This window comes from Mizuhopecten yessoensis, unplaced genomic scaffold (genome assembly GCF_002113885.1).
Source record: "Mizuhopecten yessoensis strain PY_sf001 unplaced genomic scaffold, ASM211388v2 scaffold57, whole genome shotgun sequence".
Classification (NCBI taxonomy): Eukaryota; Metazoa; Mollusca; class Bivalvia; order Pectinida; family Pectinidae; genus Mizuhopecten; species Mizuhopecten yessoensis.
The window spans coordinates 7,182-34,269 of record NW_018403356.1 but is presented as its reverse complement, the minus strand read 5'-3'; the positions used below and the strand labels follow the sequence as shown (position 1 = coordinate 34,269).

Below are 27,088 nucleotides of genomic sequence, written 5' to 3'. Positions count from 1 at the left end.
ACCTGTTTGATGTACTTGGTACGTGGTGATTTGTTTTCAGTTTGTCGCCCGTATTTAGTATGTAATGATTGGTTCTCGCTTTGTCGGCTGATATTTGTACTTGGTGATTTGTCCTCACTTTGGCGGCTGTACTTGGTACGTGGTGATTTGTACTCACTCTTTTCACTGTACTTGGTACGTGGTGATTTTTACTCACTCTGTTCGCTGTACTTGGTACATGGTGATTTGTACTCACTCTGTTCGCTGTACTTGATACGTGATGAGTTGTATTCACTCTGTTCGCGGTACTTTGTACGTGATGATTTTTACTCACTCTGTTCGCGGTACTTGGTACGTGGTTATTTGTACTCACTCTGTTAGCTGTAATTGGTACGTGGTGATTTGTACTCACTTTGTTCGCGGTACTTTTAACGTGGTGATTTGTAATCAACCTGTTCGATGTACTTGGTACGTGGTGATTTGATTTCAGTTTGTCGCCCGTATTTAGTATGTAATGATTGGTTCTCGCTTTGTCGGCTGATATTTGTACTTGGTGATTTGTCCTCACTTTGGCGGCTGTACTTGGTCCGTGGTGATTTGTACTCACTCTTTTCACTGTACTTGGTACGTGGTGATTTTTACTCACTCTGTTCGCGGTACTTGGTACGTGGTGATTTGTACTCACTTTGTTCGCTGTACTTGATACGTGGTGATTTGAACTCACCCTGTTCGCTGTACTTGGTACGTTGTGATTTGTTTTCACTCTGTTCGCTGTCCTTGGTACGTGGTGATTTTTACTCACTCTGTTCGTAGTACTTTGTACGTGGTGATTTTTACTGACTTTGTTCGCTGTACTTGGTACTTGGTGATTTGTACTCACTTTGTCCGCTGTACTTGGTACGTGATGAGTTGTACTCACTCTGTTCGCGGTACTTGGTACGTGGTGATTTGTACTCACTCTGTTCGCGGTACTTGGTACGTGGTGATTTGAACTCACCCTGTTCGCTGTACTTGGTACGTTGTGATTTGTACTCACTTTGTTCGCTGTACTTGATACGTGGTGATTTGAACTCACCCTGTTCGCTGTACTTGGTACGTGGTGATTTGTAATCAACCTGTTCGCTGTACTTGGTACGTGGTGATTTGTCCTCACTTTGGCGGCTGTACTTGGTATGTGGTGATTTGTACTCACTCTTTTCGCTGTACTTGGTACGTGGTGATTTTTACTCACTCTGTTCGCTGTACTTGGTACATGGTGATTTGTACTCACTCTNTCTTGGTATGTGGTGATTTGTACTCACTCCTTTCGCTGTACTTGGTACGTGGTGATTTTTACTCACTCTGTTCGCTGTACTTGGTACATGGTGATTTGTACTCACTCTGTTCGTTGTACTTGATTCGTGATGAGTTGTATTCACTCTGTTCGCTGTACTTGGTACGTTGTGATTTGTTTTCGCTCTGTTCGCTGTCCTTGGTACGTTGAGATTTGTTTTCACTCTGTTCGCTGTACTTGGTACGTTGTGATTTGTTTTCACTCTGTTCGCTGTACTTGGTACGTGATGAGTTGTACTCACTCTGTTCGCGGTACTTTGTACGTGCTGATTTTTACTTTCTTTGTTCGCTGTACTTGGTACGTGGTGATTTGTCCTCACTTTGGCGGCTGTTCTTGGTATGTGGTGATTTGTACTCACTCCTTTCGCTGTACTTGGTACGTGGTGATTTTTACTGACTTTGTTCGCTGTACTTGGTACGTGGTGATCTGTACTCACTTTGTCCGCTGTACTTGGTACGCGATGAGTTGTACTCACTCTGTTCGCGATACTTTGTACGTGATGATTTTTACTCACTCTGTTCGCGGTACTTGGTACGTGGTTTCACTCTGTTCGCTGTACTTGTTACGTGGTGATTTGTACTCACTTTGTCCGCTGTACTTGGTACGCGATGAGTTGTACTCACTCTGTTCGCGATACTTTGTACGTGATGATTTTTACTCACTCTGTTCGCGGTACTTTGTACGTGCTGATTTTTACTTTCTTTGTTCGCTGTACTTGGTACGTGGTGATTTGTAATCAACCTGTTCGCTGTACTTGGTACGTGGTGATTTGTCCTCACTTTGGCGGCTGTACTTGGTACGTGGTGATTTGTACTCACTCTTTTCACTGTACTTGGTACGTGGTGATTTTTACTCACTCTGTTCGCTGTACTTGGTACATGGTGATTTGTACTCACTCTGTTCGCTGTACTTGGTTTTACTGACTTTGTTCGCTGTACTTGGTACGTGGTGATCTGTACTCACTTTGTCCGCTGTACTTGGTACGCGATGAGTTGTACTCACTCTGTTCGCGATACTTTGTACGTGATGATTTTTACTCACTCTGTTCGCGGTACTTTGTACGTGATGATTTTTACTGACTTTGTTCGCTGTACTTGGGACTTGGTGATTTTTACTCACTTTGTCCGCTGTACTTGGTACGCGATGAGTTGTACTCACTCTGTTCGCGATACTTTGTACGTGATGATTTTTACTCACTCTGTTCGCGGTACTTGGTACGTGGTGATTTGAACTCACCCTGTTCGCTGTACTTGGTACGTTGTGATTTGTACTCACTTTGTTCGCTGTACTTAGCACGTTGTGATTTTTACTCTCTCTGTTCGCGGTACTTGGTACGTGGTGATTTGAACTCACCCTGTTCGCTGTACTTGGTACGTTGTGATTTGTACCCACTTTGTTCGCTGTACTTGATACGTGGTGATTTGAACTCTCCCTGTTCACTGTACTTGGTACGTGGTGATTTGTAATCAACCTGTTCGCTGTACTTGGTACGTGGTGATTTGTACTCACTTTGTCCGCTGTACTTGGTACGTGATGAGTTGTACTCACTCTGTTCGCGGTACTTGGTACGTGGTGATTTGAACTCACCCTGTTCGCTGTACTTGGTACGTGGTGATTTGTAATCAACCTGTTCGCTGTACTTGGTACGTGGTGATTTGTCCTCACTTTGGCGGCTGTTCTTGGTATGTGGTGATTTGTACTCACTCCTTTCGCTGTACTTGGTACGTGGTGATTTTTACTCACTCTGTTCGCTGTACTTGGTACATGGTGATTTGTACTCACTCTGTTCGCTGTACTTGGTTTTACTGACTTTGTTCGCTGTACTTGGTACTTGGTGATTTGTACTCACTTTGTCCGCTGTACTTGGTACGCGATGAGTTGTACTCACTCTGTTCGCGATACTTTGTACGTGATGATTTTTACTCACTCTGTTCGCGGTACTTGGTATGTGGTGATTTTTACTCACTCTGTTCGCTGTACTTGGTACGTGGTGATTTTTACTGACTTTGTTCGCTGTACTTGGTACTTGGTGATTTTTACTCACTTTGTCCGCTGTACTTGGTACGTGATGAGTTGTACTCACTCTGTTCGCGATACTTTGTACGTGATGATTTTTACTCACTCTGTTCGCGGTACTTGGTACGTGGTTATTCGTACTCGCTCTGTTCGCGGTACTTGGTACGTGGTGATTTGTACTCACTTTGTTCGCTGTACTTAGCACGTTGTGATTTTTACTCACTCTGTTCGCGGTACTTGGTACGTGGTGATTTGTACTCGCTCTGTTCGCGGTACTTGGTACGTGGTGATTTGTCCTCTCTTTGTTCGCTGTATTTTGTACGTGGTGATTTGTCCTCTCTTTGTTCGCTGTATTTTGTATTTGGTGATTTGTCCTCTCTTTGTTCGCTGTACTTGGTACGTGGCGATTTTTACTCACTCGGTTCGCTGTACTTGGTACGTGGTGCTTTGTACTCACTCTGTTGACGATACTTGGTACGTGATGATTTTTACTCACTCTGTTCGCTGCACTTGGTACGTGGTGATTTTTACTCACTTCGTTCGCTGTACTTGGTACGTAGTGATTTTTAATTACTCTGTTCGCTGTACTTGATACGTGTTGATTTGTACTCACTTTGTTCGCTGTACTTGGTACGTGGTGATTTTTAATCACTCTGTTGGTGGTACTTGATGCGGGGTGATTTTTACTCACTCTTTTCGCTGTACTTGGTATGTGTTGATTTGTACTCACTCTGTTCGCTGTCCTTGGTACATTGTGATTTGTTTTCATTCTGTTCGCTGTACTTGATACGGGGTGATTTTTACTCACTCTATTCGCTGTACTTGGTATGTGTTGATTTGTACTCACTCTGTTCGCTGTCCTTGGTACATTGTGATTTGTTTTCATTCTGTTCGCTGTACTTGGTACGTGGTGATTTGTTTTCAGTTTGTCGCCTGTATTTAGTATGTAATGATTGATTCTCGCTTTGTCGGCTGATTCTTTTGCGTTGCGGGTTGTTTTCACTTTGTCGATTGTGCTTTGTACTTGGTGATTTGTCCTCTCTTTGGCGGCTGTACTTGGTATGTAATGATTTGTACTCACTCTGTTCGCTGTACTTGGTACGTGGTGATTTGTACTCATTTTGTTCGCTGTATTTGGTACGTGGTGATTAGTATTCACTCTGTTCGCTGTACTTTGTACGTAGTGATTTTTACTGACTTTGTTCGCTGTACTTGGTACGTGGTGATTTGTACTCACTTTGTCCGCTGTACTTGGTACGTGATGAGTTGTACTCACTCTGTTCCCGGTACTTGGCACGTGTTGATTTTTACTCACTATGTTCGCGGTACTTTTTACGCGGTGATTTTTTCTCACTCTGTTCGCGGTACTTGGTACGTGGTGATTTTTATTCACCCTGTTCGCGGTACTTGGTACGTGGTGATTTGTACTCACTCTGTTCGCGGTACTTGGTACGTGGTGATTTGTACTCACTCTTTTCGCGGTACTTGATACGTGGTGATTTTTATTCACTTTGTTCTCGGTACTTGGTACGTGGTGATTTTTATTCACCCTGTTCGCGGTACTTGGTACGTGGTGATTTGTACTCACTCTTTTCGCGGTACTTGGTACGTGGTGATTTTTATTCACTTTGTTCGCGGTACTTGGTACGTGGTGATTTTTTCTCACTCTGTTCGCTGTACTTGGTACGTGGTGATTTGTACTCACTCTGTTCGCGGTACTTGGTACGTGGTGATTTTTACTCACTGTTTTCGCTGTATTTTGTACGTGGTGATTTGTCCTCTCTTTGTTCGCTGTACTTGGTACGTGGTGATTTTTACTCACCCGGTTCGCTGTAATTTGTATGTGGTGATTTTTACTCACTTCGTTCGCTGTACTTGATACGTGTTGATTTGTACTCACTCTGTTCGCTGTACTTGGTACGTGGTGATTTGTACTCACTCTTTTCGCGGTACTTGGTTCCTGGTGATTTGTACTCACTCTGTTCGCTGTACTTGGTACGTGGTGATTTTTACTCACTCTGTTCGCGGTAGTTGGTATGTGGTGATTTGTACTCACTCTGTTCGCTGTACTTGGTACGTGGTGATTTTTACTCACTCTGTTCGCGGTAGTTGGTATGTGGTGATTTGTACTCACTCTGTTCGCTGTACTTGGTACGTGGTGATTTTTACTCACTCTGTTCGCGGTACTTGGTACGTGGTGATTTGTACTCACTCTGTTCGCTGTACTTGGTACGTGGTGATTTGTACTCACTCTGTTCGCTGTACTTGGTACGTGGTGATTTTTACTCACTCTGTTCGCGGTACTTGGTACGTGGTGATTTGTACTCACTCTGTTCGCTGTACTTGGTACGTGGTGATTTTTACTCACTCTGTTCGCTGTACTTGGTACGTGGTGATTTTTACTCACTCTGTTCGCGGTACTTGGTATGTGGTGATTTGTACTCACTCTGTTCGCTGTACTTGGTACGTGGTGATTTTTACTCACTCTGTTCGCGGTACTTGGTACGTGGTGATTTGTACTCACTCTGTTCGCTGTACTTGGTACGTGGTGATTTTTACTCACTCTGTTCGCGGTACTTGGTACGTGGTGATTTGTACTCACTCTGTTCGCTGTACTTGGTACGTGGTGATTTTTACTCACTCTGTTCGCGGTTTTTGGTACGTGGTGATTTTTACTCGCTCTGTTCGCTGTACTTGGTGCGTGGTGATTTTTACTCAATCTGTTCGCGGTAGTTGGTATGTGGAGATTTTTACTCGCTCTGTTCGCGCTACTTGGTACGTGGTGATTTTTAATCACTCTGTTCGCGGTACTTGGTACGTGGTGATTTTTACCCACTATATTCGCGGTACTTGGTCCGAGGTGATTTTTACTCACTCTGTTCGCTGTACTTGGCACGTGGTGATTTGTACTCACTCTATTCGCTGTACTTGGTACGTGGTGATTTTTACTCACTCTGTTCGCTGTACTAAGTACGTGGTGATTTTTACTCACTTTGTTCGCGGTACTTGGTACGTGGTGATTTTTACTCACTCTGTTCGCGTTACTTGGTACGTGGTGATTTGTACTCACTCTGTTCGCTGTACTTAATACGTGGTGATTTTTACTCATTCTGTTCGCTTTACTTGGTACGTGGTGATTTGTACTCACTCTGTTAGCTGTACTTGGTACGTGGTGATTTGTACTCACTCTGTTCGCTGTACTTGGTACGTGGTGATTTGTACTCACTCTGTTCGCGGTTTTTGGTACGTGGTGATTTTTACTCGCTCTGTTCGCTGTACTTGGTGCGTGGTGATTTTTACTCAATCTGTTCGCGGTAGTTGGTATGTGGAGATTTTTACTCGCTCTGTTCGCGCTACTTGGTACGTGGTGATTTTTAATCACTCTGTTCGCGGTACTTGGTACGTGGTGATTTTTACCCACTATATTCGCGGTACTTGGTCCGAGGTGATTTTTACTCACTCTGTTCGCTGTACTTGGCACGTGGTGATTTGTACTCACTCTATTCGCTGTACTTGGTACGTGGTGATTTTTACTCACTCTGTTCGCGGTACTTGATAAGTTGTGATTTGTACTCACTTTGTTCGCTGTACTTGGTGCGTGGTGATTTTTTCTCAATCTGTTCGCGGTAGTTGGTATGTGGAGATTTTTACTTACTCTGTTCGCGCTACTTGGTACGTGGTGATTTTTAATCACTCTGTTCGCGGTACTTGATACGTGGTGATTTTTACTCACTCTGTTCGCGGTACTTGATAAGTTGTGATTTGTACTCACTTTGTTCGCTGTACTTGGTGCGTGGTGATTTTTACTCAATCTGTTCGCGGTAGTTGGTATGTGGAGATTTTTACTTACTCTGTTCGCGCTACTTGGTACGTGGTGATTTTTAATCACTCTGTTCGCGGTACTTGATACGTGGTGATTTTTACTCACTCTGTTCGCGGTACTTGATAAGTTGTGATTTGTACTCACTTTGTTCGCTGTACTTGGTGCGTGGTGATTTTTACTCAATCTGTTCGCGGTAGTTGGTATGTGGAGATTTTTACTTACTCTGTTCGCGCTACTTGGTACGTGGTGATTTTTAATCACTCTGTTCGCGGTACTTGTTACGTGGTGATTTTTACTCACTCTGTTCGCGGTACTTGATACGTTGTGATTTGTACTCACTTTGTTCGCTGTACTTGGTACGTGGTGATGTGTATTCTCTCTGTTCGCTTTACTTGGTACGTGGTGATTTGTGCTCACTCTGTTAGCTGTACTTAATACGTGGTGATTTGTTCTCAGTTTGTCGCCTGCATTTGGTATGGAATGATTTATTTTCGCTTTGTCGGCTGAATTTTGTGCGTTGTGCATTGTTTTTATTTTGTCGACTGTGCTTTGTACGTGATGATTTGCCCTCCCTTTGGCGGCTCTTCTTGGTACATGATAATGTGTTCTCACTCTGTTAACTGTACTTAGTAGGTTGTGATTTGTTATCATTTTGTTGGCTGTTCCCTGGTGGTTTGATTTTAAGTTGTTGACTGCTATTTGTACATGGAGGTTGGATATTTCTTTGTCAACCAAATTTGTCTTCGCTTTGTCCATCGTACTCGATACGTTGGGACTTTCCAAAGCTGTATCCACCATGCTTGGTACGTTAGTAACTGGCCTCGTTGTAATTGAAGGTGTGCTTATTACATTAGTCGAGGTTGAAGTATTTGACATCATGGTCGTATTTGTCTTGGTTACTATGATAGGCGTGGTTATTGCAGCTGAAGTGGCTGTGGCTACATGTGGTGTGGACGTACGGAACGTGTTTGTAATGTTGGATGAAATTGTAATAGTTGGCGTGATTGCATCAGTCAGTATATTTGAAGCAGACATAGTTGCTGGCTGTCCGGTCGTTGATTTAACTACATCATCAAAAGTGTCTTGAAAAACAGCACTTGTTGTATTTTTCAAGTCATCCGCTTTTTCCGCTGTACTTTCTAGCTCTGTTGTTAGTACACCAGGTAGAAGTATAGAATGAGAGATACTTGGAATAGGCGTATGCGTGGTTGTAATAAACGGCGAGGACGTGATGGTGTCCGTTGATGAATGAGTCAATAGGGGTGAATCAGTGCCAATGGTTGTTGTCTTGGGTGTGAACGTAGTGCTAGACATGGTCGTATTAGTTGCAGTGGTTTTTGTGTTGACAGTAGGGTTGATGTTCGATATGTTCGCTTTATTTGACTTGGTTGTGGTTAAAGCCTCATGTGGCGCTGCAATAGTGAAGATGGTTGCATTAGAGGACTTTGTGTTAATAGTCGGTGTAATTGTTGATGAAAAGGTATGAATGAATGTTGTTGTAATTGTAGTGGGCGCGGTTGTTGTAGTGGGAGTTGTGGTAGAGGGATTGGTTGTTGCAGTGGGAGTTGTGGTAGAGGGATTGGTTGTTGTAGTGGGAGTTGTGGTAGAGGGATTGATTGTTGTAGTGGGAGTTGTGGTAGATGGATTGGTTGTTGTAGCTGGAGTTGAGGTAGTGGGCGTGGTTGTTGAAGTAGGAAATGTTGTAGCAGTGGGATTGGTTGCCATAGTAGATGTATTCGTAGTATTGAGCTTGATAGTATCTGTAGTTTTTATTGTGGTTGGCATGGAAGATGGTTGCATGGTAGCTGTGTTTACATTATCAGTTGTATTTTCTAAAACAGCAGTTGTAGTATTATTCATATCATTATCATTCCTTTCTAAATCGTTTATTGTTGTCAATAGATCAAATAGGAATTTAGAATGAGAGACATTTCGAATATATTTAGCCGTGTTTAAGGTTGTTATAATTGGCGTGGTTGTGATAGTGGACGTGGTTGGATTAAGCTGTGTTGTGGTTGTTGTTTTATGCGTGCTTGTTTGGGACGTAGATGTTGTAGAGGAATTTGTAGTAGCGGGATTGGTTGTTGTAGTTGGAGTTGTGGTAGAAGGATTGGTTGTTGCAGTGGGAGTTGTGGTAGAGGGATTGGTTGTTGTAGTGGGTGTTGTGGTAGAGGGATTGGTTGTTGTAGTGGGAGTTGCGGTAGAGGAATTGGTTGTTGTAGTGGGAGTTGAAGTAGGTGGATTGCCTGTTGTGGTGGGAGTTGTAGCAGTTGGATCGAATGTTATAAAGGGAGATATAGTTGTTGCATTGATTGTTGTTGTGGGAGGTGTACTACTGGGTTCAGTTTCTGTATTGATAGTTGTTGAAGAGGGATTGGTTGTTGAATTTGGAGTTGTATATGTGGAATTTGTTGTTGAAGTGGAAGTTTTAAGTATGGGATCGGTGGTTATACTGGGAGTTGTAGTATCAGGATCGGTTGTTGCATTGACAGCTGTAGCAATGGGATCGTTTATGATAGTGGTATGATTGGTTGTTGAATCGGGAGTTGCATTAATAGGATTACTAGTTGTAGTCGGAGTTGTATTAGCGGGATTTGATGTTGAAGTTTGAGTTAGAGTAGTGGGGTTGCTTGTTGTAAGGGGTGAGGTAGTATTGAGATTTGATATTGCGCTGGAAGTTGTGTAAGTGGGATAAGTTGTTGAAGTTGGAGTTGCTGTTGTTAGATTGTTTATTTTATTGGGAGTTGTAGCATCGGGATCGGTTGTTGTTGTGGGAGTTGCAGTACCGAAATCAGTTGCCGTATTAGTAGTAATAATAGTGGGATTTGTTGTGGATGTATTGCTTGTTGTAAGGTTAGTTGTACTTGTGGTATTGGCTGTTTTTGTGAGAGGCTTGATTGTTGTATCGACAGTTATAGTCATGGGGTTGGTAATTGTAGTGGTAGTTGTAGTTATGGGGTTGGTTTTTGTAGTGGAAGTTGTAGTTATGGGGTTGGATATTGTAGCGGAAGTTGTATTAGTGGGATTGGTTTTATTTTTTGTCGTAGTTGTTGTAGTAGTTGTAGGGGGAGTTGTAGTAATTGGCGTTGTTGTAGTAGTTGGAGTGGTTGTTGTAGTGCGCGTGGTTGTTGTGTTTTGAGCGGTTGAATTTGGATAGGGTTTAGCTACAAGTGTCGTTTTAGAGTCTGACATGGTTGTAGTAGGTGTAGTCTCAGTGTCTGACATGGTTGTAGTAGGTGTGGTTGCAGTGTTTGACATGGTTGTAGTAGGTGTAATCTCAGAGTCTGACATGGTTGTAGTAGGTGTAGTCTCAGTGTCTGACATGGTTGTAGTAGGTGTAGTCTCAGTGTCTAACATGGTTGTTGTAGGTGTAGTCTCAGTGTCTGACATGGTTTTAGTAGGTGTAGTCTCAGTGTCTGACATGGTTGTAGTAGGTGTAGTCTCAGTGTCTGACATGGTTGTAGTAGGTGTAGTCTCAGTGTCTGACATGGTTGTAGTAGGTGTAGTCTCAGTGTCTGACATGGTTGTAGTAGGTGTAGTCTCAGTGTCTGACATGGTTGTAGTAGGTGTAGTCTCAGTGTCTGACATGGTTGTAGTAGGTGTAGTCTCAGTGTCTGACATGGTTGTAGTAGGTGTAGTCTCAGTGTCTGACATGGTTGTAGTAGGTGTAGTCTCAGTGTCTGACATGGTTGTAGTAGGTGTAGTCTCAGTGTCTGACATGGTTGTAGTAGGTGTAGTCTCAGTGTCTGACATGGTTGTAGTAGGTGTAGTCTCAGTGTCTGACATGGTTGTAGTAGGTGTAGTCTCAGTGTCTGACATGGTTGTAGTAGGTGTAGTCTCAGTGTCTGACATGGTTGTAGTAGGTGTAGTCTCAGTGTCTGACATGGTTGTAGTAGGTGTAGTCTCAGTGTCTGACATGGTTGTAGTAGGTGTAGTCTCAGTGTCTGACATGGTTGTAGTAGGTGTAGTCTCAGTGTCTGACATGGTTGTAGTAGGTGTAGTCTCAGTGTCTGACATGGTTGTAGTAGGTGTAGTCTCAGTGTCTGACATGGTTGTAGTAGGTGTAGTCTCAGTGTCTGACATGGTTGTAGTAGGTGTAGTCTCAGTGTCTGACATGGTTGTAGTAGGTGTAGTCTCAGTGTCTGACATGGTTGTAGTAGGTGTAGTCTCAGTGTCTGACATGGTTGTAGTAGGTGTAGTCTCAGTGTCTGACATGGTTGTAGTAGGTGTAGTCTCAGTGTCTGACATGGTTGTAGTAGGTGTAGTCTCAGTGTCTGACATGGTTGTAGTAGGTGTAGTCTCAGTGTCTGACATGGTTGTAGTAGGTGTAGTTTCAGTGTCTGACATGGTTGTAGTATGTGTAGTCTCAGTGTCTGACATGGTTGTAGTATGTGTAGTCTCAGAGTCTGCCATGGTTGTAGTAGGTGCAGTCTCAGTGTCTGACATAGTTGTAGTATGTGTAGTCTCAGTGTCTGACATGGTTATAGTAGGCGTAGTCTCAGTGTCTGACATGGTTTTAGTAGGTGTAGTCGCAGAGTCTGACCTGGTTGTAGTAGGTGTAGTCTCAGTGTCTGACATGGCTGTAGTAGGTGTAGTCTCAGTGTCTGACATGGTTGTAGTAGGTGTAGTTTCAGTGTCTGACATGGTTGTAGTAGGTGTAGTTTCAGTGACTGACATGGCTGTAGTGGGTGTAGTCTCAGTGTCTGACATGGTTGTAGTAGGTGTTGTCTCAGTGTCTGACATGGTTTTAGTAGGTATGGTTGCAGTGTTTGACATGGTTGGAGTTAGTGGCGTTGCAGTTATGGACATGGTTGCAGTAACAGGCGTTGTTTTTGACGATGTCGAAATTGAAGAAATTGATGTTGTTGTAGAATTGGGCATGGTAATCGTTGTGGGAAATGTTGTAGTGTTGAACTTGATGTCAAAAGAGGNTGGATGTCGAAATTGAAGAAATGAATATGGTTGTAGAATTGGGCATGGTTATCGTTGTGGGAAATGTTGTAGTGTTGAACTTGATGTCAAAAGAGGATGTACTGGTATTAGAGGGGTTGGTACTATCCGTTGAAATGATTGTGACAGGTGTAGTGGCTGGTTGTACTGTTGTTGTTTTCACTACATTAGTTTTATTGTGTAAAATGGCGGTTGTTGTGTTATCTACCTCAATCTCTCTACTGTCTACCTCAGGAAGGGGCTTGGAATAAGAGGCATTAGGAGTAGTCGTTGTCATTGTTGCAATACTTGGAATAGTTGACGCGTTCGTTGTACCGGATGTGGTTGTAAAAGTGGGGTTGGTTGTCGGATAAAGCGCAGTTGAAACATTTGAAATTGTTGTTAAGACAGACGTTGTAATAGGAGTGGGAGTGGTAGTAGCTACTGGTGTCGTTGCAGTATTTGACGTGATTGTATCAGTGGGAGTGGTTTTAGAACTGGGACTGGCTGCATTATTGGATATACTTGTAGTAGTGGGTTTGATTGTATCTGTGGATTTCAATGTGGTGGGCATTGTAATAGATTGCATGATCGTGATTTGATTTTTATCAGTTGCATTTTGCAAATCAACAGTTTTGTTCATACCCAAGGAGGCCGTTCTATTCACTAGCTCAGTAGAATTTGTCGATCGATCAGACAGGGTGTTGGACTGAGAGACATTTGTTGAAGAGTTGTTATGGTCAGTGTTTGCGGGAATCGTATGACTGGAGGAAGCGACCATCTCTCTCTGGTCACCCCGGTTTGTTTTCTGATCTGAAACACAAAGGGAAAGATTAAAACCTCAGTCTGTAACAATACGAAACCGGTAAAATTACTGAACTGGAAACATCTTTTTATTTGTTACATAAGTAAATAGTGACGTTCTTTGTAAACGTTATTTCAGTCTGTGATAATGCATACTAATATGAAACCAGTTTCACTATCTACAATTAAACGTTAACATTTTGCTTTAATATTCTTGTTTACAAATACTAACGATCATCAGTTAATGTGTATACTTTTATAGATATGTATCACCTAAATTTACCTTTATATGTATTTACAGAACTTGCGGATGTTTGTGGTTGTGGATTCCTCTTGACTTCACGTAGTCGTCTGCATGTTCTGACTCCTTGTATGATACGACAGATACGTCTACCTTGCTGTTTTATGTCTGACTCACTCTGACTTGTATTTCTGACCGATTTGTCTGGTATCGTGGACGTTACACCCGATGAATCTTTGCTCCTATCCTGTCTTGGTCCCAATGTTACTGGTTTGTCTGTATCTCTATTTTTCTTTTGTTCAGCAACATGATTCTGTTGTTCCTTTGCCACTGAAACAGACGGTTGCCTTACAATTTTGTCATCTTTTGTCTTTTCGTCTTGTTTGTCCACAATATCTCCTTGTTTTGATATCACATCCTGTTGTTTGTGTACCACTACCTCTTGTATGTTAACGACTTGTTCTTGTTTGTTTACCACTTTTTCTTGCTTGTTTACCACATCCTCTTGTTTGTTTACCACTGCTTCTTGTTTGTTTACCACTTCTTGTTTGTTTACCACTTTTTCTTGCTTGTTTACCACAGCCTCTTGTTTGTTTACCACAGCCTCTTGTTTGTTTACCACTGCTTCTTGTTTGTTTACCACAGCCTCTTGTTTGTTTACCGCAGCCTCTTGTTTGTTTACCACAGCCTCTTGTTTGTTTACCACTGCTTCTTGTTTGTTTACCACAGCCTCTTGTTTGTTTACCACTGCCTTTTGCTTGTTTTCGCCAGCGTCATTATTGCCAGTTTTTTCCTTTTGTTTTACATGTAAATTTGCTATATTAACCTGATTGTTAACAACTGAATGATGTGCACTGGTCATGAGATTGCTTTCGCTGCCAACTTGCTGTGATTTTTCTACATTTGAGTGTCTTTCGTTAGCGTTATCGACGGATGTATTATCTGCCGCGCCTTGGTTGTTCTGTCTCATCCTCAGAGCTCTATCTCCTTTATCTACGTTACGTGGGATAGTTTTTGTGTAGACCTCTTTGTCTTCTCCATCAGGTTTAGGCACATCTTTCTGGTTTGCCGTCTGATTGGGAGAGACATGGTTTCCTGTCCCCGCTCGATCGTTACCAAGAACGTTGTTATGCGCTACCTTTTCCATTGATTTTAACACTCGATGTGATATGTCGCCCTCGTTCAAATGTTTCTTCAAATACTCATTGACCAGTTCTGACACATGAGGATACGACTTAACTGCGTTGTTCCATGTCTGTACATGTTGTTCCATTATTTCCCCACCTTCATTTGCTCCGTCTTTGGCGGCTTTCACTCTTAAAGATGGCCTCATCTACAGACAAAAGACATTACTGTATCAAAATGCATTTTAACCTTATTATTTGAAGACATTAATATAACATGTTATGTTCAATGTTCTGAAAGGTCTCCCTGACATAGCAGTCAAAATTTAAAATACACGTTTACTCCAAGGACGTTCTCATCGACACGTGTGTGTTGTGAAATGGGAGGAATATCTCTACATGAGGAATGATGCTGGGGTTAGTCTGATCAACTTGTATATATCACGGACCATTGACACACCATCGAATATCATAAGTAAGATAAATATGTATACCTTTCGAAATCTGGTCGGCACACGGAATATGGTCATATCAATAATAATGGTTTGAAGTATGGATGGTAATTTAACTGCTTTGAGAAATTATGCTTTTTATTATAATATTTTTGAATGTGTTGCCTTATTCAGTTTTAACTATTCAAATGTAGCCTCTTTGCGTATTATTGGGTTCGATAAAAAGGGTCATTTCGTAGAGAGTAACAAAAATGAAATCTAAAAAACATTAATCTCTTAATAAATGTTTCTTTGTGACATACATGAATACAGTTCACATTGTACGCATAAGTAACATGTACTCACGACCTCCCAGTAACACCTACACCAATTTTACCTTTACTATGATAATGTACAAGAACGCTGTACCTGTAAGATTTGGGAGATAACTTAACGTCAGTTTACTGCTACCACGAACAATCCTCTAGTGCATTTGATTTTGTTAAAACCTACAGTTTACGTTATTTTCACCTATTCTTAAAATAATAAAAAAAAGTTTATGGTATTTCTCCAGTAAAGTAATTAACACTATTTTTGATGGATCTCTACAAAGGTTAAATGGTAAATTCGGTATATTATGTGTTTCTATTTTTAGTTTTATACAGGGTTAAGGTTTCAAAACTAGTTTTTTTTAACAATTAAGTAAAATAACTAGACCATAAAGTTTTGATACATGCTTTTTATCTAATTATTTAATTATTTACTTACGGTTATCTATATTGTGTGTTGAGTACACGTTAAAGTTGTGTACTACCTTAGAGGAGCCTCAATATATATATATAACTTAACAGGCTATCTTTACGGAGGAAACACATATGGAAACCAAGCCTTCGCCGGCTTTGGTTGGAAACTATAGCTTGTCTATAACCGCCACTGACAGGTAAGTGCATACTTATAAAATTAAAGCATAGAGAATAAACGATTTAAGATAGGTTCTTATTTTGCGAATATTTGTGTTTTACAACGTTTTCTCATAGTATAAATGTTAATTTTAATGGCTTAAACATTGAGATAGGCACCATGCTAACACAAATTCTCAAACTAACACCAAAGACAGGTATAAGAACTTGTGATTGTGCAGTGCTGGTCCGTGTATATAAAAGGTAATTATTGACAATGGAGACATTCATTTACATTTGTCTCAACTAACGGCACTAGCTGGATGCATAAATATAAAAGACATCGTAATTTACTTTTATTTAACAAAAAATATCGGAAAACGTATATAGATAAAAAAAAGAGTAAACTTTCACTTAAAACCATAACCATTGTTTGCGACGTCATTTTCACAGCAATAATGATATTTTCCTTTAATTTGAAAGCAGATGAAACTACTATTATGCCCTAGATATTTGACATTATGAATACATACGGTAAGCTTAATTTTACCTTGTACGCATTACACGGGTAAATGAGAATGTCCTAAATCCTATTTCATTATTATGATTACGTTGTGATAATAGTTTTTACCCATTCATATCGAAACGATGTTAACTACACATTATATCTTAGCTCATATGGTACCGATATATTTAAAGTCGACATTGACCAATGCATAAACGGTACGATTCCTTATATCAAAACGTATGCACATGATTGTTTTGTTCAGTTAAAATTTTGTTTGATCTCATGGCTCCAATTATGATCGATATCGAACTTTGTATTATGCCCATTGTTTTATAAAATGCTTCCTTCCTACTGAAATAATGGTAAATAGCTAGAAAAAAAAAATGATTCTAAAAGTTCGAAAGAAGGCTTTCTTTAAGAAAACGGCGTAACAGAATGTATTCTTAGGTTAATAGCGTTGCAGAATTATCTCTACCTTTTTATGGAACGACAGGACGGTCTACAGTCACTTGTTTAACAAATTTGTCTCTACAAGTCAATGGCGTGACGGAATGATCTAAATGTTGATGATGAGACCGAATGGATACTAAAACTAAATGATGTAACATAAATGTCTTTATAAGCTGACAGATGGAATGATAAAAAAAGTTAATTATCTGAACAGATGCTCCTAATTTCACAAGTCAATGGTGTGGTTGAATAATTCTCAATTTTCTCTACGAAACACGACTGAATAAGTGTATCTACAAACTGACAAACTAACATTCTGCCCCTAAACATTTATTGCGCATCAAAGTGATTTTTTCATTTCAAAATATTTTTTATTAAATCAAATGATTCAATGGGAGTTGGGCAACATGCTATGCCTATACAAGCCCTCTCCTTTGGGTTACATACATTTCAAACAATAGCATAATTATAATTTAGACATTAAAATATTAGCACTGGCTTGGAACATTAAATAGTACTTAGTACTTAATACTTAATAGTCTCTATCTATCTCTGAACTAAACAAAATTAAAAATTAAAAAATTGAAATTACTGAGGTAAAACAAATACAGTTTTTTCCGGTTTGTTTCTTTACATAGTAACCAGGATATATAAAATATATTTCAAAATGGAAAGCCATGTGTGTATACTGCATTTGTAAATAATCATTTTTTATAAATTATACATCATATATTAATATCAAAAACTGGAACCTTCATTCAATGCAGTTAATATTAAATATTATTAGTTGAATAATTTGTAACTCCAACTAGTCCTCCATCACCACTCCTACTCCAGATAACAATTATAACTGGGCAGCACTAAAATATCCATACACACCAACACTGTGTGCTTACCCAGTCATTGACAATCCAGAGCAGGAGCCGTGTTGAAGGAGTATTCATATAGACATGTATACATACACATTGGGACTAGAATTAGCAGTTATTTCAAAATTGTTAGTAAACTCAATATATTTCTGAACACAGACACAAATAGCAGAATTAGGATCATGACTAAGGTGGTTACTTCCCCTAGTTAGTATATTGATATTATTTACTAAATATTCAATTAGGTTTAAGTCGAGATTTAAATGTAGGTTTAGTTGAATGTTAAGCTGAAAATGAGACAGAGAATCTAATAGGTTTTGTCTTTGGATTATATACCTAGGGCAGTCAGTATAGAAAGAAGTGATCCACATCTTCGTCATGGTTGCCACATATACAGGATGGGCTATTAGTAAGGTGGTCTCTAAAAAGATCAGAATTTAATTGACTTGCATGGTTTCTAAGTTGACATAAAATGACGTTAAAAGATCTAGTCCCTCCATATTTAAAAGCATTTGTACATGTATCCTCAGCATTAGGAAGAATGGCATGATGGACGAGTTGCTTTTTAAGTTCACTTACCGACCTCAAATTATAATAATTACAATCGGATCTATTCCACCGAGACATCATACTAGGAAAGAAACTGTTAAAATATATACTAGTTCTGCAAATGGGTGTTTGAAATATACGTTGATGTCGAATATCATGAGTCACTAATTCATTGTTTATAATATAAGGTTCAATGTTTTCAAACAGATAATTAGGGGTATGACGTTTGTTATTTAAAAAAATAGCATATGTTGCTGGTCATTTCTGCGTTTCTGTGTATCCCATCCTAGTTCATTATAAATGACAGCATGACTAGTACCCCTACATAATCCAGTAACTATTCTAGCAGCATCTAGATGGATAGATTAAAGAAGATCAGATTCTGTCTGATTACAATTATTCCACAAAACACTTGCATACTCAAGGTTTGGACGAATATTTTTTTTATATGTTTTTTCATCAATACAATTGATGTGGTCTGACCATGAACCATGACAATAAAGAAAAACTCCAAGATGTTTATGCTTTTTTACGTTTGCCACAATGTTGTTAATGAATATAAGGGCTGTATGTAGTCCATCAATATTATGTTTGTTTGAAATTAGTAGGGCTTCTGTTTTGTTGGGATTAAAAAGTATACCCCATATTTTTGCCCACATAGATATTCTATTAAGATCATTATTTAAAATTTCAGCAGCAGCTTTTTTTATCATTATCTATTAGCACAAATAATGAAGTATCATCGGCAAAAAAATGACATTAGACTGAATTTCATTTTATTTTCTAAGTCATAAATATAAATAAGAAATAAATCTTGACCGAGGACCGAGCCCTGTGGTTCCCCAGATGATAAAGTCTTCCAGGAAGATTGAAATCCATCAATTACTACACGTTGCTGCCTATCAATTAAGTAATTAGAGAGCCAGTTAAGCACATTATCTGTAATGCCATACTTTTTTAATTTATATACAAGTCTATCAAGCCAAACCCTGTCAAATGCTTTACTAATATCACAAAAAACTAGTCTTGCTTCTTTTCTTCTATCAGGTTGTTTATGTATTGTATCATATACTGTTAATAGCTGGTTCACTGTAGAGTCTTTAGGGAGAAATCCAGATTGATTTTTAGAAATTATATTATTTGTTGACAGATAATTGAATAGATATTCAAAAACTATCTTTTCAAGCATTTTACTAAATAATGGTGTGATAGAAATAGGTCTGTAATTAGATGGATCACTCCTCACCCCCTTGCCCTTAAAAATAGCAGTAACATTAGCATTTTTCCAGATTTGAGGTAAATAGCCAGATTCCAGAGATTTATTAAAAAGAATATGTAAAGGCTTAACAAGTGATTCAGATACACATTTGAAAAAAATAGGGTGAATTGAGTCCGGATCTAGGGGCTTTTTTTTACATTAATGAGAAATAGATGTAAAGAAAGAGTTAAATGATTCAGACTTATCTAAAGGATGTACTTTCAATTCGCCATTAATTTCCAAAGGATAATCAGTATCATTTTTTTTAAATAGTAACAGATTTGGCTATTCGCCACCATTTTCCAGGGGGAATGCTTTTGTCAGTAAGAGAGTTTTGTAATTTTGAAAGATAATTTTGTTTTGAATTTCTAATCATGGTAATAACTGTATTTCGTAGCTGTCTATATTTTCCCTATGAAGTGGGAGTATTAATTTGTTTAGCCTTTGAATGTTGTCTATTTCTCTGTCTCATTTTCAGGCGAATTTCATTATTTATCCATATTTTATCATTTGGTCTTATGTGGTACAAATTTGTCAATACATGTCATTATTTTACTAGAAACAATTTCATTTAAAACTTCAATATTATCTGTGTTACTGAGCTCATCTTCCCAGTCAATTGCTGAAAGATAATGATTACCATTAACAAAGTCTGCATTATTAAAATATATCAATGTTTTTTTTAAAAGCAGTTTTTCGAAGTGTCTTGTATGAAATAGTTGCACTTATAGCATAGTGGTCACTACAAGTTGGAGAATGGACAGCTACATTAAAGACTTTAGGGAAGTTAATGATGTGGAGGTTATTCAAGGAGGTTCATTAATAATATTTTCCAATCCATATGTGGTCATTAATCTTTTAAGATGGGAATTAGGGGTTGATTGTAACATATCCTGGTTAATATCACCGAGCAGAAATACACTTTAATTTAGATCACAGACTTTTTCAAGGACTTCATTTAACTTGCTCCAGTAATTGGCTATATAATCTGGAGCCCTGTATGTACACCCCAACAAGTATAAGTTTGTTTTGTAGTTTAATTTCTACCCAGACAACCTCAACATCTTCAGATTCAAGATCAGTTCTGCGTTTTGCAATAATATTGTTTTCTTACATATATAAGAACACCTCCTCCTCGTCTGTGTTGTCTATCATTTCGAAAAACAGTAGAAAAAATAATATCAATTTTGTTCCTTAGTGAACAAGCATTTACCGTATATGACAGAGTGTAATGTTGTCAGAAATATATTGGTCACTACTTGTATTAGGTCCTGGATAAGGATGCACATCTACACATAACTGTAGGAGTATCCCTTTAACCGTGTATTGAAAGCTGATATTTACATTTGCCGAGTTCAGAGACAGGAAGAGATCACAATATTGTAAATACATAAGTACATCTGATGCGGACCCCACAGGCTGGACACTGTACATGTACATCTGTTTAGAACCAGTCATTATCGAATATGAAGAGAAACATGGAATGATATACACACGCCCAGACTATGGGTTCCGCAAGATGTAGATCTAACAAGTAAAATAAATGTAATAATACGTCAAATAATGATTTGGAGTTCCAATTCAGTACTACTTGTAAGCTAATCATAGACATTGGTATTTTTCGAAATGAATGTTTGTGCGGATACGGATTGTTATTGTCCGCACAATCGAGCATAAGTAAGAAATGAAAAGTTAATACAAACTAGAATGATGTCAGTGTGACATTAAAACCGCTCACCGCTTTAAACTTTATTGCTCCAGTAACACGTTGAGAATCAATATCTACTATACTAGTGGAAAAAAGAAACTGTGGATGCGGAGAATTGTTATAGAACATGTATTACCAACTGTATGTATATACATGAAAATTCACACACATGACCGAGTATGACACATACACACTATCCGTGTGTCATTGACAGTTTTTCCCGTGCAGTTTGCTCTCTATAGCCGTTGACCAGTTTGCGCGTTTTTCTCGTCCAGTCATCCAATTCGACAATGAAAGTTAATTTTTCAACTGTTGGGTCACTCTGTTGAGACCAGTGAACAGTAAAAACAGCATTATAACGTTTTAATTGTAACGTGATTAATGCTATGCCGAGGCTCAATGGAAATGACCGCCTCCGGATTATGGGTATGCTTCAAGCTGGTATGTGCCAAGCCGTTGTCTCTACACGTTTTCATGTCCATCGAAACACAATCCGGGATTTGTGGAGACGACACCAACAGTTTGGCCACGTCAGCGATCGACCTCGTGCGGGACGTCCACGTGTGACGTCACGTCAACAGGACAACCATATTCGGCTTGTCCATTTGAGAAATCGCTTCCAAACGGCAAGTTTGACTGCACGGACAATCCCCAGGTTGCTACCAATAAGCCCGAGAACTGTACGGAACCGATTGCGCGAACGAGCTATTCGCGACGTCCTGCAATCCGCCCAGTTCTTCTGCCACGTCATCGTGTAGCACGTCTGGACTGGTGCAGAAGGCATCTGCGATTTACTCGACGGGATTGGGCAGGCATTTTGTTTACGGACGAGTCGCGAGTCCACCTGTATAGTAGTGACGGCCGTTCCAGAGTGTATCGTCGCGTTGGAGAACGTGACGCGTGTGCGCCCATTGAACACGTCTGGGATGAAATGAAGGGCAGATTACGAACATTACCTAATCAACCGGTGACGTTGGCTGATTTGGCTGCAGCGTTGGTACAGATCTGGAATGCCATCCCACAAGCATTCTTGAACCGTCTGATACATGTAGGCTCCATGCGTCGACGTTGCCAGGCTTTCATTCAGGCAAACGGTGGACATACGAGGTATTAACTGTGTAAACTATGTATTGACCCCTGCTGTGTTTACGTCACTCCTGGGCGGAATTTATTGATTCCATAACGTGTACAATGGAATGCAACTGTTAATAAATAACAAATAAATTGTCCCTGAAAACCTTGTTGTTCTACGTCATACACATTTATTTTTATAACACGTTTTAGGAATGCACAGTTTCTTTTTCCGCTAGTATATAATACCTCAGATATGTGTTCTGTATTCTGCTAATTGAAAATCAGGTCAAGTGATGATGTTCCAAAATCAATTACCTCTTAAATGATGCCTTAAAAACATTTCTTCCTTTTCTCTTTTTCACCCTCTTTTGTGACGCATTGTTGTAATTTTCATTAATTAGCATCCTCCAATGATGTGACATGAGTATTTACGTGCAGAATGGCAATCGGTGAATGGGTAATAAAGAATAGGTGCATTTTGTGCATTGTGAAATGAAGGATAATTAACAGTAGTGGGAAAACATGCATGGAGAAAAGAGACATTGTACCCTTTTTATTTTTATTTATTTTTTATTCGTATTAATATATGTAGTGACTTTATTTACTGTCATTGAATATACAATTCATCACAAAATCTCACAAATGTTCTTAGAATATATTTAAAATTATATTTCTCAATGCGACTTTACCAACGTAAGAGTTATTTCCCTTACACCGGATGGGATAATATTTTGACACAGCGCGAATTCTTGTCAAACAGCAGCGGCAGTTATGTCATGTTCTTAAATTGTTACATTTCCATAAATAAATACACCAGAAATAGCCTGCTGTGTTACAGAAATGTTTGAAAAGCATACACAGTTCACATATCGTCTCGTCTCAGAGCCACGTCCGTGGTAGCAACGATAGTTTATTACCATTATCAACCTAAACACGATATGTCATATTACGTTCCCATTTGAAACGTCAAAATAGAGGTTTTACTTCATCACTCATACGGTTTATAAGTATATATATTTACTTCTTCCTTGTACTCACAAAATATAAAAATCTAGACCGTATAGACAGTGTCAATGCTTGATAGGAGTCACGAAAACACTTGGAACTTAACGCGTGTGAAACACTCCTCAGACCTCAATCCGAGTTGCTAAAACGCTCCAACCAAGCGCACGAATGGAACATTCCTATTGTATTTAGTTTTCACCACCATAACACTCGTAGAATGCACTGGAGATGAACATTTTGTTTTAGCAATATTTAAAGTATGTATTATTATTTGGAGAAGAGTATCAGAAGACACAGGTGAGTGCCAGAGATTCTACTTTCTATTTACGATAACGAAACTAGCCTTTATAGCGGAAACATGCAAGACTGAATTATGCGCACGCACCCCGAACGGAAGTGGGTCCGTCATTTCGTTCTCTGAACAGAATTAATATACCGCTCGGCTCTCTCCAAGAGCGGCTTAAAAAGTAAACACAAAAACAAACAAGAAACATTACAGGTGTAATAAACACAAATGTTACCAAAGACAGCATATATAGTCCACGTGGAGAACATATTGAGCCTGGTTTGTTAACTTCATAACAGCTATATATAGATTTTCGTGCTTTCAAAACGTTTGAGCGACTAGGAGTAATACCGGAAACTCCGATCCTTACCATTAGAATGGTATAGAGCGTTATAAACAGACCTGCACAGAATGGCTCTGTATTAGAAAAAGTTATGTATTTATGGTTCAGAAGCACTAGTCAGGTAAAATAAATGCTAGCAATAACACGAGATTTTTTACGTGTATCCACTCGATAAAGTAAAACACGGGGTCGCACACTACGATTTGGCTAAAATGAATTTTACATTTTAATTTCGTTGGAGTGGATATGATGGATATATCAAGCAGAGGTACGTACGTGGAATAAACATGAATAAGTTACGTTATCACTGGATAATAAATTGAACTTCTAAATGAGTTGTAATCATACAGTGCACAGTGTTCGCTGATGTGGAGGAATGCCAACGGGGGAGGTAGGTGACATTGAGTCAGAACGAGGGCATCATACATGTAAATTAAATAGTAATAATAAAATAACTACGTAACACACAGTTTGCTTTGTTGTACAATATATACAAAATTTGCAAGCAGTTGACTTTACACTTTAAACTATACAGCCATGAAGGCCTCTCTACGTAATATGAATAGATGCATGTTTGACATTTTATTTTGACTTCGTTCAATTTTACCAGCACAGGTACATTCATTCATTCATTTCTTTATTCTTCCAAATTGGAATATGTGCACCATAACAATTTACCTTCTGCACGCATGAGTGGACACTAGTTGTGGTAACGTTTATATTCAATACTATATGTCTCTGGTGGTGAGTATACCATAACAAGTAAGATAATTGATAAGGTATGGATAAATATTATGGCATACATTTTACTAACTGTAACCTTATAGCTACATGTATATACTGGTTTATGCATTATAAAATTTGGATAGTGTAATAACCATATTAGACATTACACATGCTCATTAGTAACAGAACAATCTAGTCCAATGTATACATACTCATGCACAAGCTTATGCTAGACTCAAAAGCGTGCAATACATATGTAATAGATCTATACGTTACCTGATGTATAATATGATACACATCAACATTTATAATCTTTATTGCACATTTATGTATGCAGTCCTGAAGCTGCACATATGTATTAGAATATTGATAGGGTGTAGTAAACACATAATATTATGCGAAATAAACTGGATGACCAGTGCAATTAGTAAATACGGACTGATTTATATATGATACATAGTTGTTTACTTATTGATACATGTATGTAAAAATATATACACTATAGGCAAGGAATACACAATTTGAAAAGAAAAGAAAGAACAAATCTTCCAACTTCAGAAGTCGGGGTTCATACACTACTCTCCAGAGGTCACACCGTAGTACCACACAGTCAGTGACTCTGCGTAAGTGATCTTATATCTATATCTAATTGATGTGATGCTCTATGTCTAGCACTGGCCAATCAATGCCATTCCGCACGAAGTTTGGCTGAGACGGTAGAAGTGTAATATTTGGTTAAGCAACCAAACATCTGATGACGCTGAGTAAAGCTGTAAACTAAGACATTTGGTAGCAGAGCCTGTACGCATCTTATAATCATAGTTGTAAAAGTTACTAACGTCGTATTGACAAATTTGTCTCCGTTCCTCTGAAATGTATATTTACTTTTGTAACATTTGAGATAATTTATAAGAAGTAGCTTCCAATTTGTAGGACACATCTTAAATAAAATAAATTTTATGGTGCGGTATTATCATTAATTGATGTAATATACTTTTTGGATTTACTATATTTGATCTCACAAGTGTAGTAATCAAGTACTTTAAATAGAATGCGATTTTTCCCGACAAAGGCAAACGGAACGGTTTGACATATTTCTGTGTTAATACTAATTACTTATTTAATACGTATGTGCTTCCCCCCCCCCCCCCCTCCAAAGAAAAAAAGACTGTATTGCGTCTGATAAAATGGCAGTCATGTTATTATATTCGAAGTATTGTCATGTGCTGTGTTGGTTTCCTTATATATATATATATATATTTTAAACAAAAATGGTAAAATTTTCTATATATCTTAAGGTTAACTTACAGCGTCCGCATATTATCTTATCACACATGTAATAGTTATCTCCCGTCATCACAGAATAAGTCATGTCGTTGTTGGTTGGTTCGTCAAAGTATCATTTATACAATTAATTTTACTAAATTGTCATTGTTGTTGATTTATTGCTATTTTAACATCACTTTTTATTTATGTATCAATTCGTTTGCTTTTGTTTGAGCTGTTTCAAATCCCAAAACATTCCGCGTGAATTCCATTCTAAACCAATTTTAATTTCTTTAAAACTAAAGATAAGTGGAATATTAGTATTTGCATAGTGAAAAATCCGTATTTTATTATCAAAACTTCCTTAAAATCAATGTATGTTTTGATTTCTAAAAAACAATAATTCTTTAAGAATCGGTACCTCTTACCTCACATAAACGTTATAGAAAAACAATTGAACCTTTTTCGATGCAACACTTAATTATCGTGCTGCTCTATTTTAGATGATGCCATGAAGATATGATACTTTGTTTAGTTGGCATAATATGTTGTAAATATGCAAGTTTGTGAAGGGTATGCTGCGTTGTAAATATGAAACATCTTGATACCTTGAAGACATCTACTTTACAAAATATATACAATATGTGTAGATATAAGCTGTTACCATGAACCAATCATTAAATGTTGCACTTACCGCTAGAATCTTGCTTCCAGATTCCGTTGCTCCGTCAGCAATATAAGCAACGACTACCAAACTCGTGATGAGAACATTAAGCAGCGCCATTTCGCATTACTTGCGAAACATGTTTCCTAGACCTAGCATATAGCTTATATATAGCATCTTCAAAACACAAATTCGATAATTTGCATTGTGAAAAAAATAACAATTAAAATCTGCTCCATCAAGTGACTGATTGGTTGACGGATAGGTGTTAAAGTTCATTTCCTTGTTGGTTAACACTTTTGGAGAAACCCATGTATTTTTATAATCAGTCTTATTATTATATATATATTTGTTTCATTATTGGTTTCAAATATAGAAATAAAAGACAGTTTCTCGATTCATTTTTTTGGAATAAGCCTGTTTCCTGAATCTGTCTTTAAGATTTGAAAAATTCGTTAGTCTAATGTTTCCCCCCGACATGTTTCTAGTAATTATGGCATTGAAAATTTCCACGCATGCATCGTGACAACAAAAACGTACATCGAGGTTTCTTCCTCGCGTGACGTCATGATTCGAAACACTTCTGCTTACATTTTCTATTTTTTATAACACCTTGCGTAGTTGTCTAGTTACGGTTCTTTTGTATTCTATTGATTTCGATTCGATTTTTTTTATCATTTTATCATTACCCATTGAAGAAAATGTTTTGAAATTATTAATGTTTTGTTTTTGTTTCACTTTTTTTTTTTTTTTTTCGCTTTGAATTAAACATTTTTTTACTCAGAAATATTACGTCTCTCGCC

The 27,088-nt window shown here is 38.5% G+C and overlaps 1 protein-coding gene across 1 annotated transcript; it reads right to left on the bottom strand.

Annotated features, from left to right (window-relative positions):
• Positions 1-812: 812 nt before the first annotated feature.
• Positions 813-11,960, bottom strand: LOC110448527 (mucin-2-like). Its single transcript, XM_021494845.1, has 4 exons — positions 7,764-11,960; positions 2,623-3,029; positions 1,316-1,522; positions 813-1,179 (listed from the first exon to the last, which is right to left on the bottom strand). The coding sequence occupies exons 1-4, from the start codon at positions 11,958-11,960 to the stop codon at positions 813-815; spliced, it is 5,178 nt and encodes a 1,725-aa protein (XP_021350520.1).
• Positions 11,961-27,088: the final 15,128 nt, after the last annotated feature.

Excerpts from the sequence above, each read along its gene's own strand:
- LOC110448527 (XM_021494845.1), bottom strand. The coding sequence starts at position 11,960 with ATGTCCATAACTGCAACGCCACTAACTCCAACCATGTCAAACACTGCA. Across the intron at positions 1,523-2,622 it reads AAGTACCGCGAACAGAGAGA|CGAACAGAGTGAAAACAAAT; the intron begins GTAAAAATCACA and ends TACCAAGTACAG. Across the intron at positions 1,180-1,315 it reads AAGTACAGCGAACAGAGTGA|CGAAAAGAGTGAGTACAAAT; the intron begins GTAAAAATCACC and ends TACCAAGTACAG.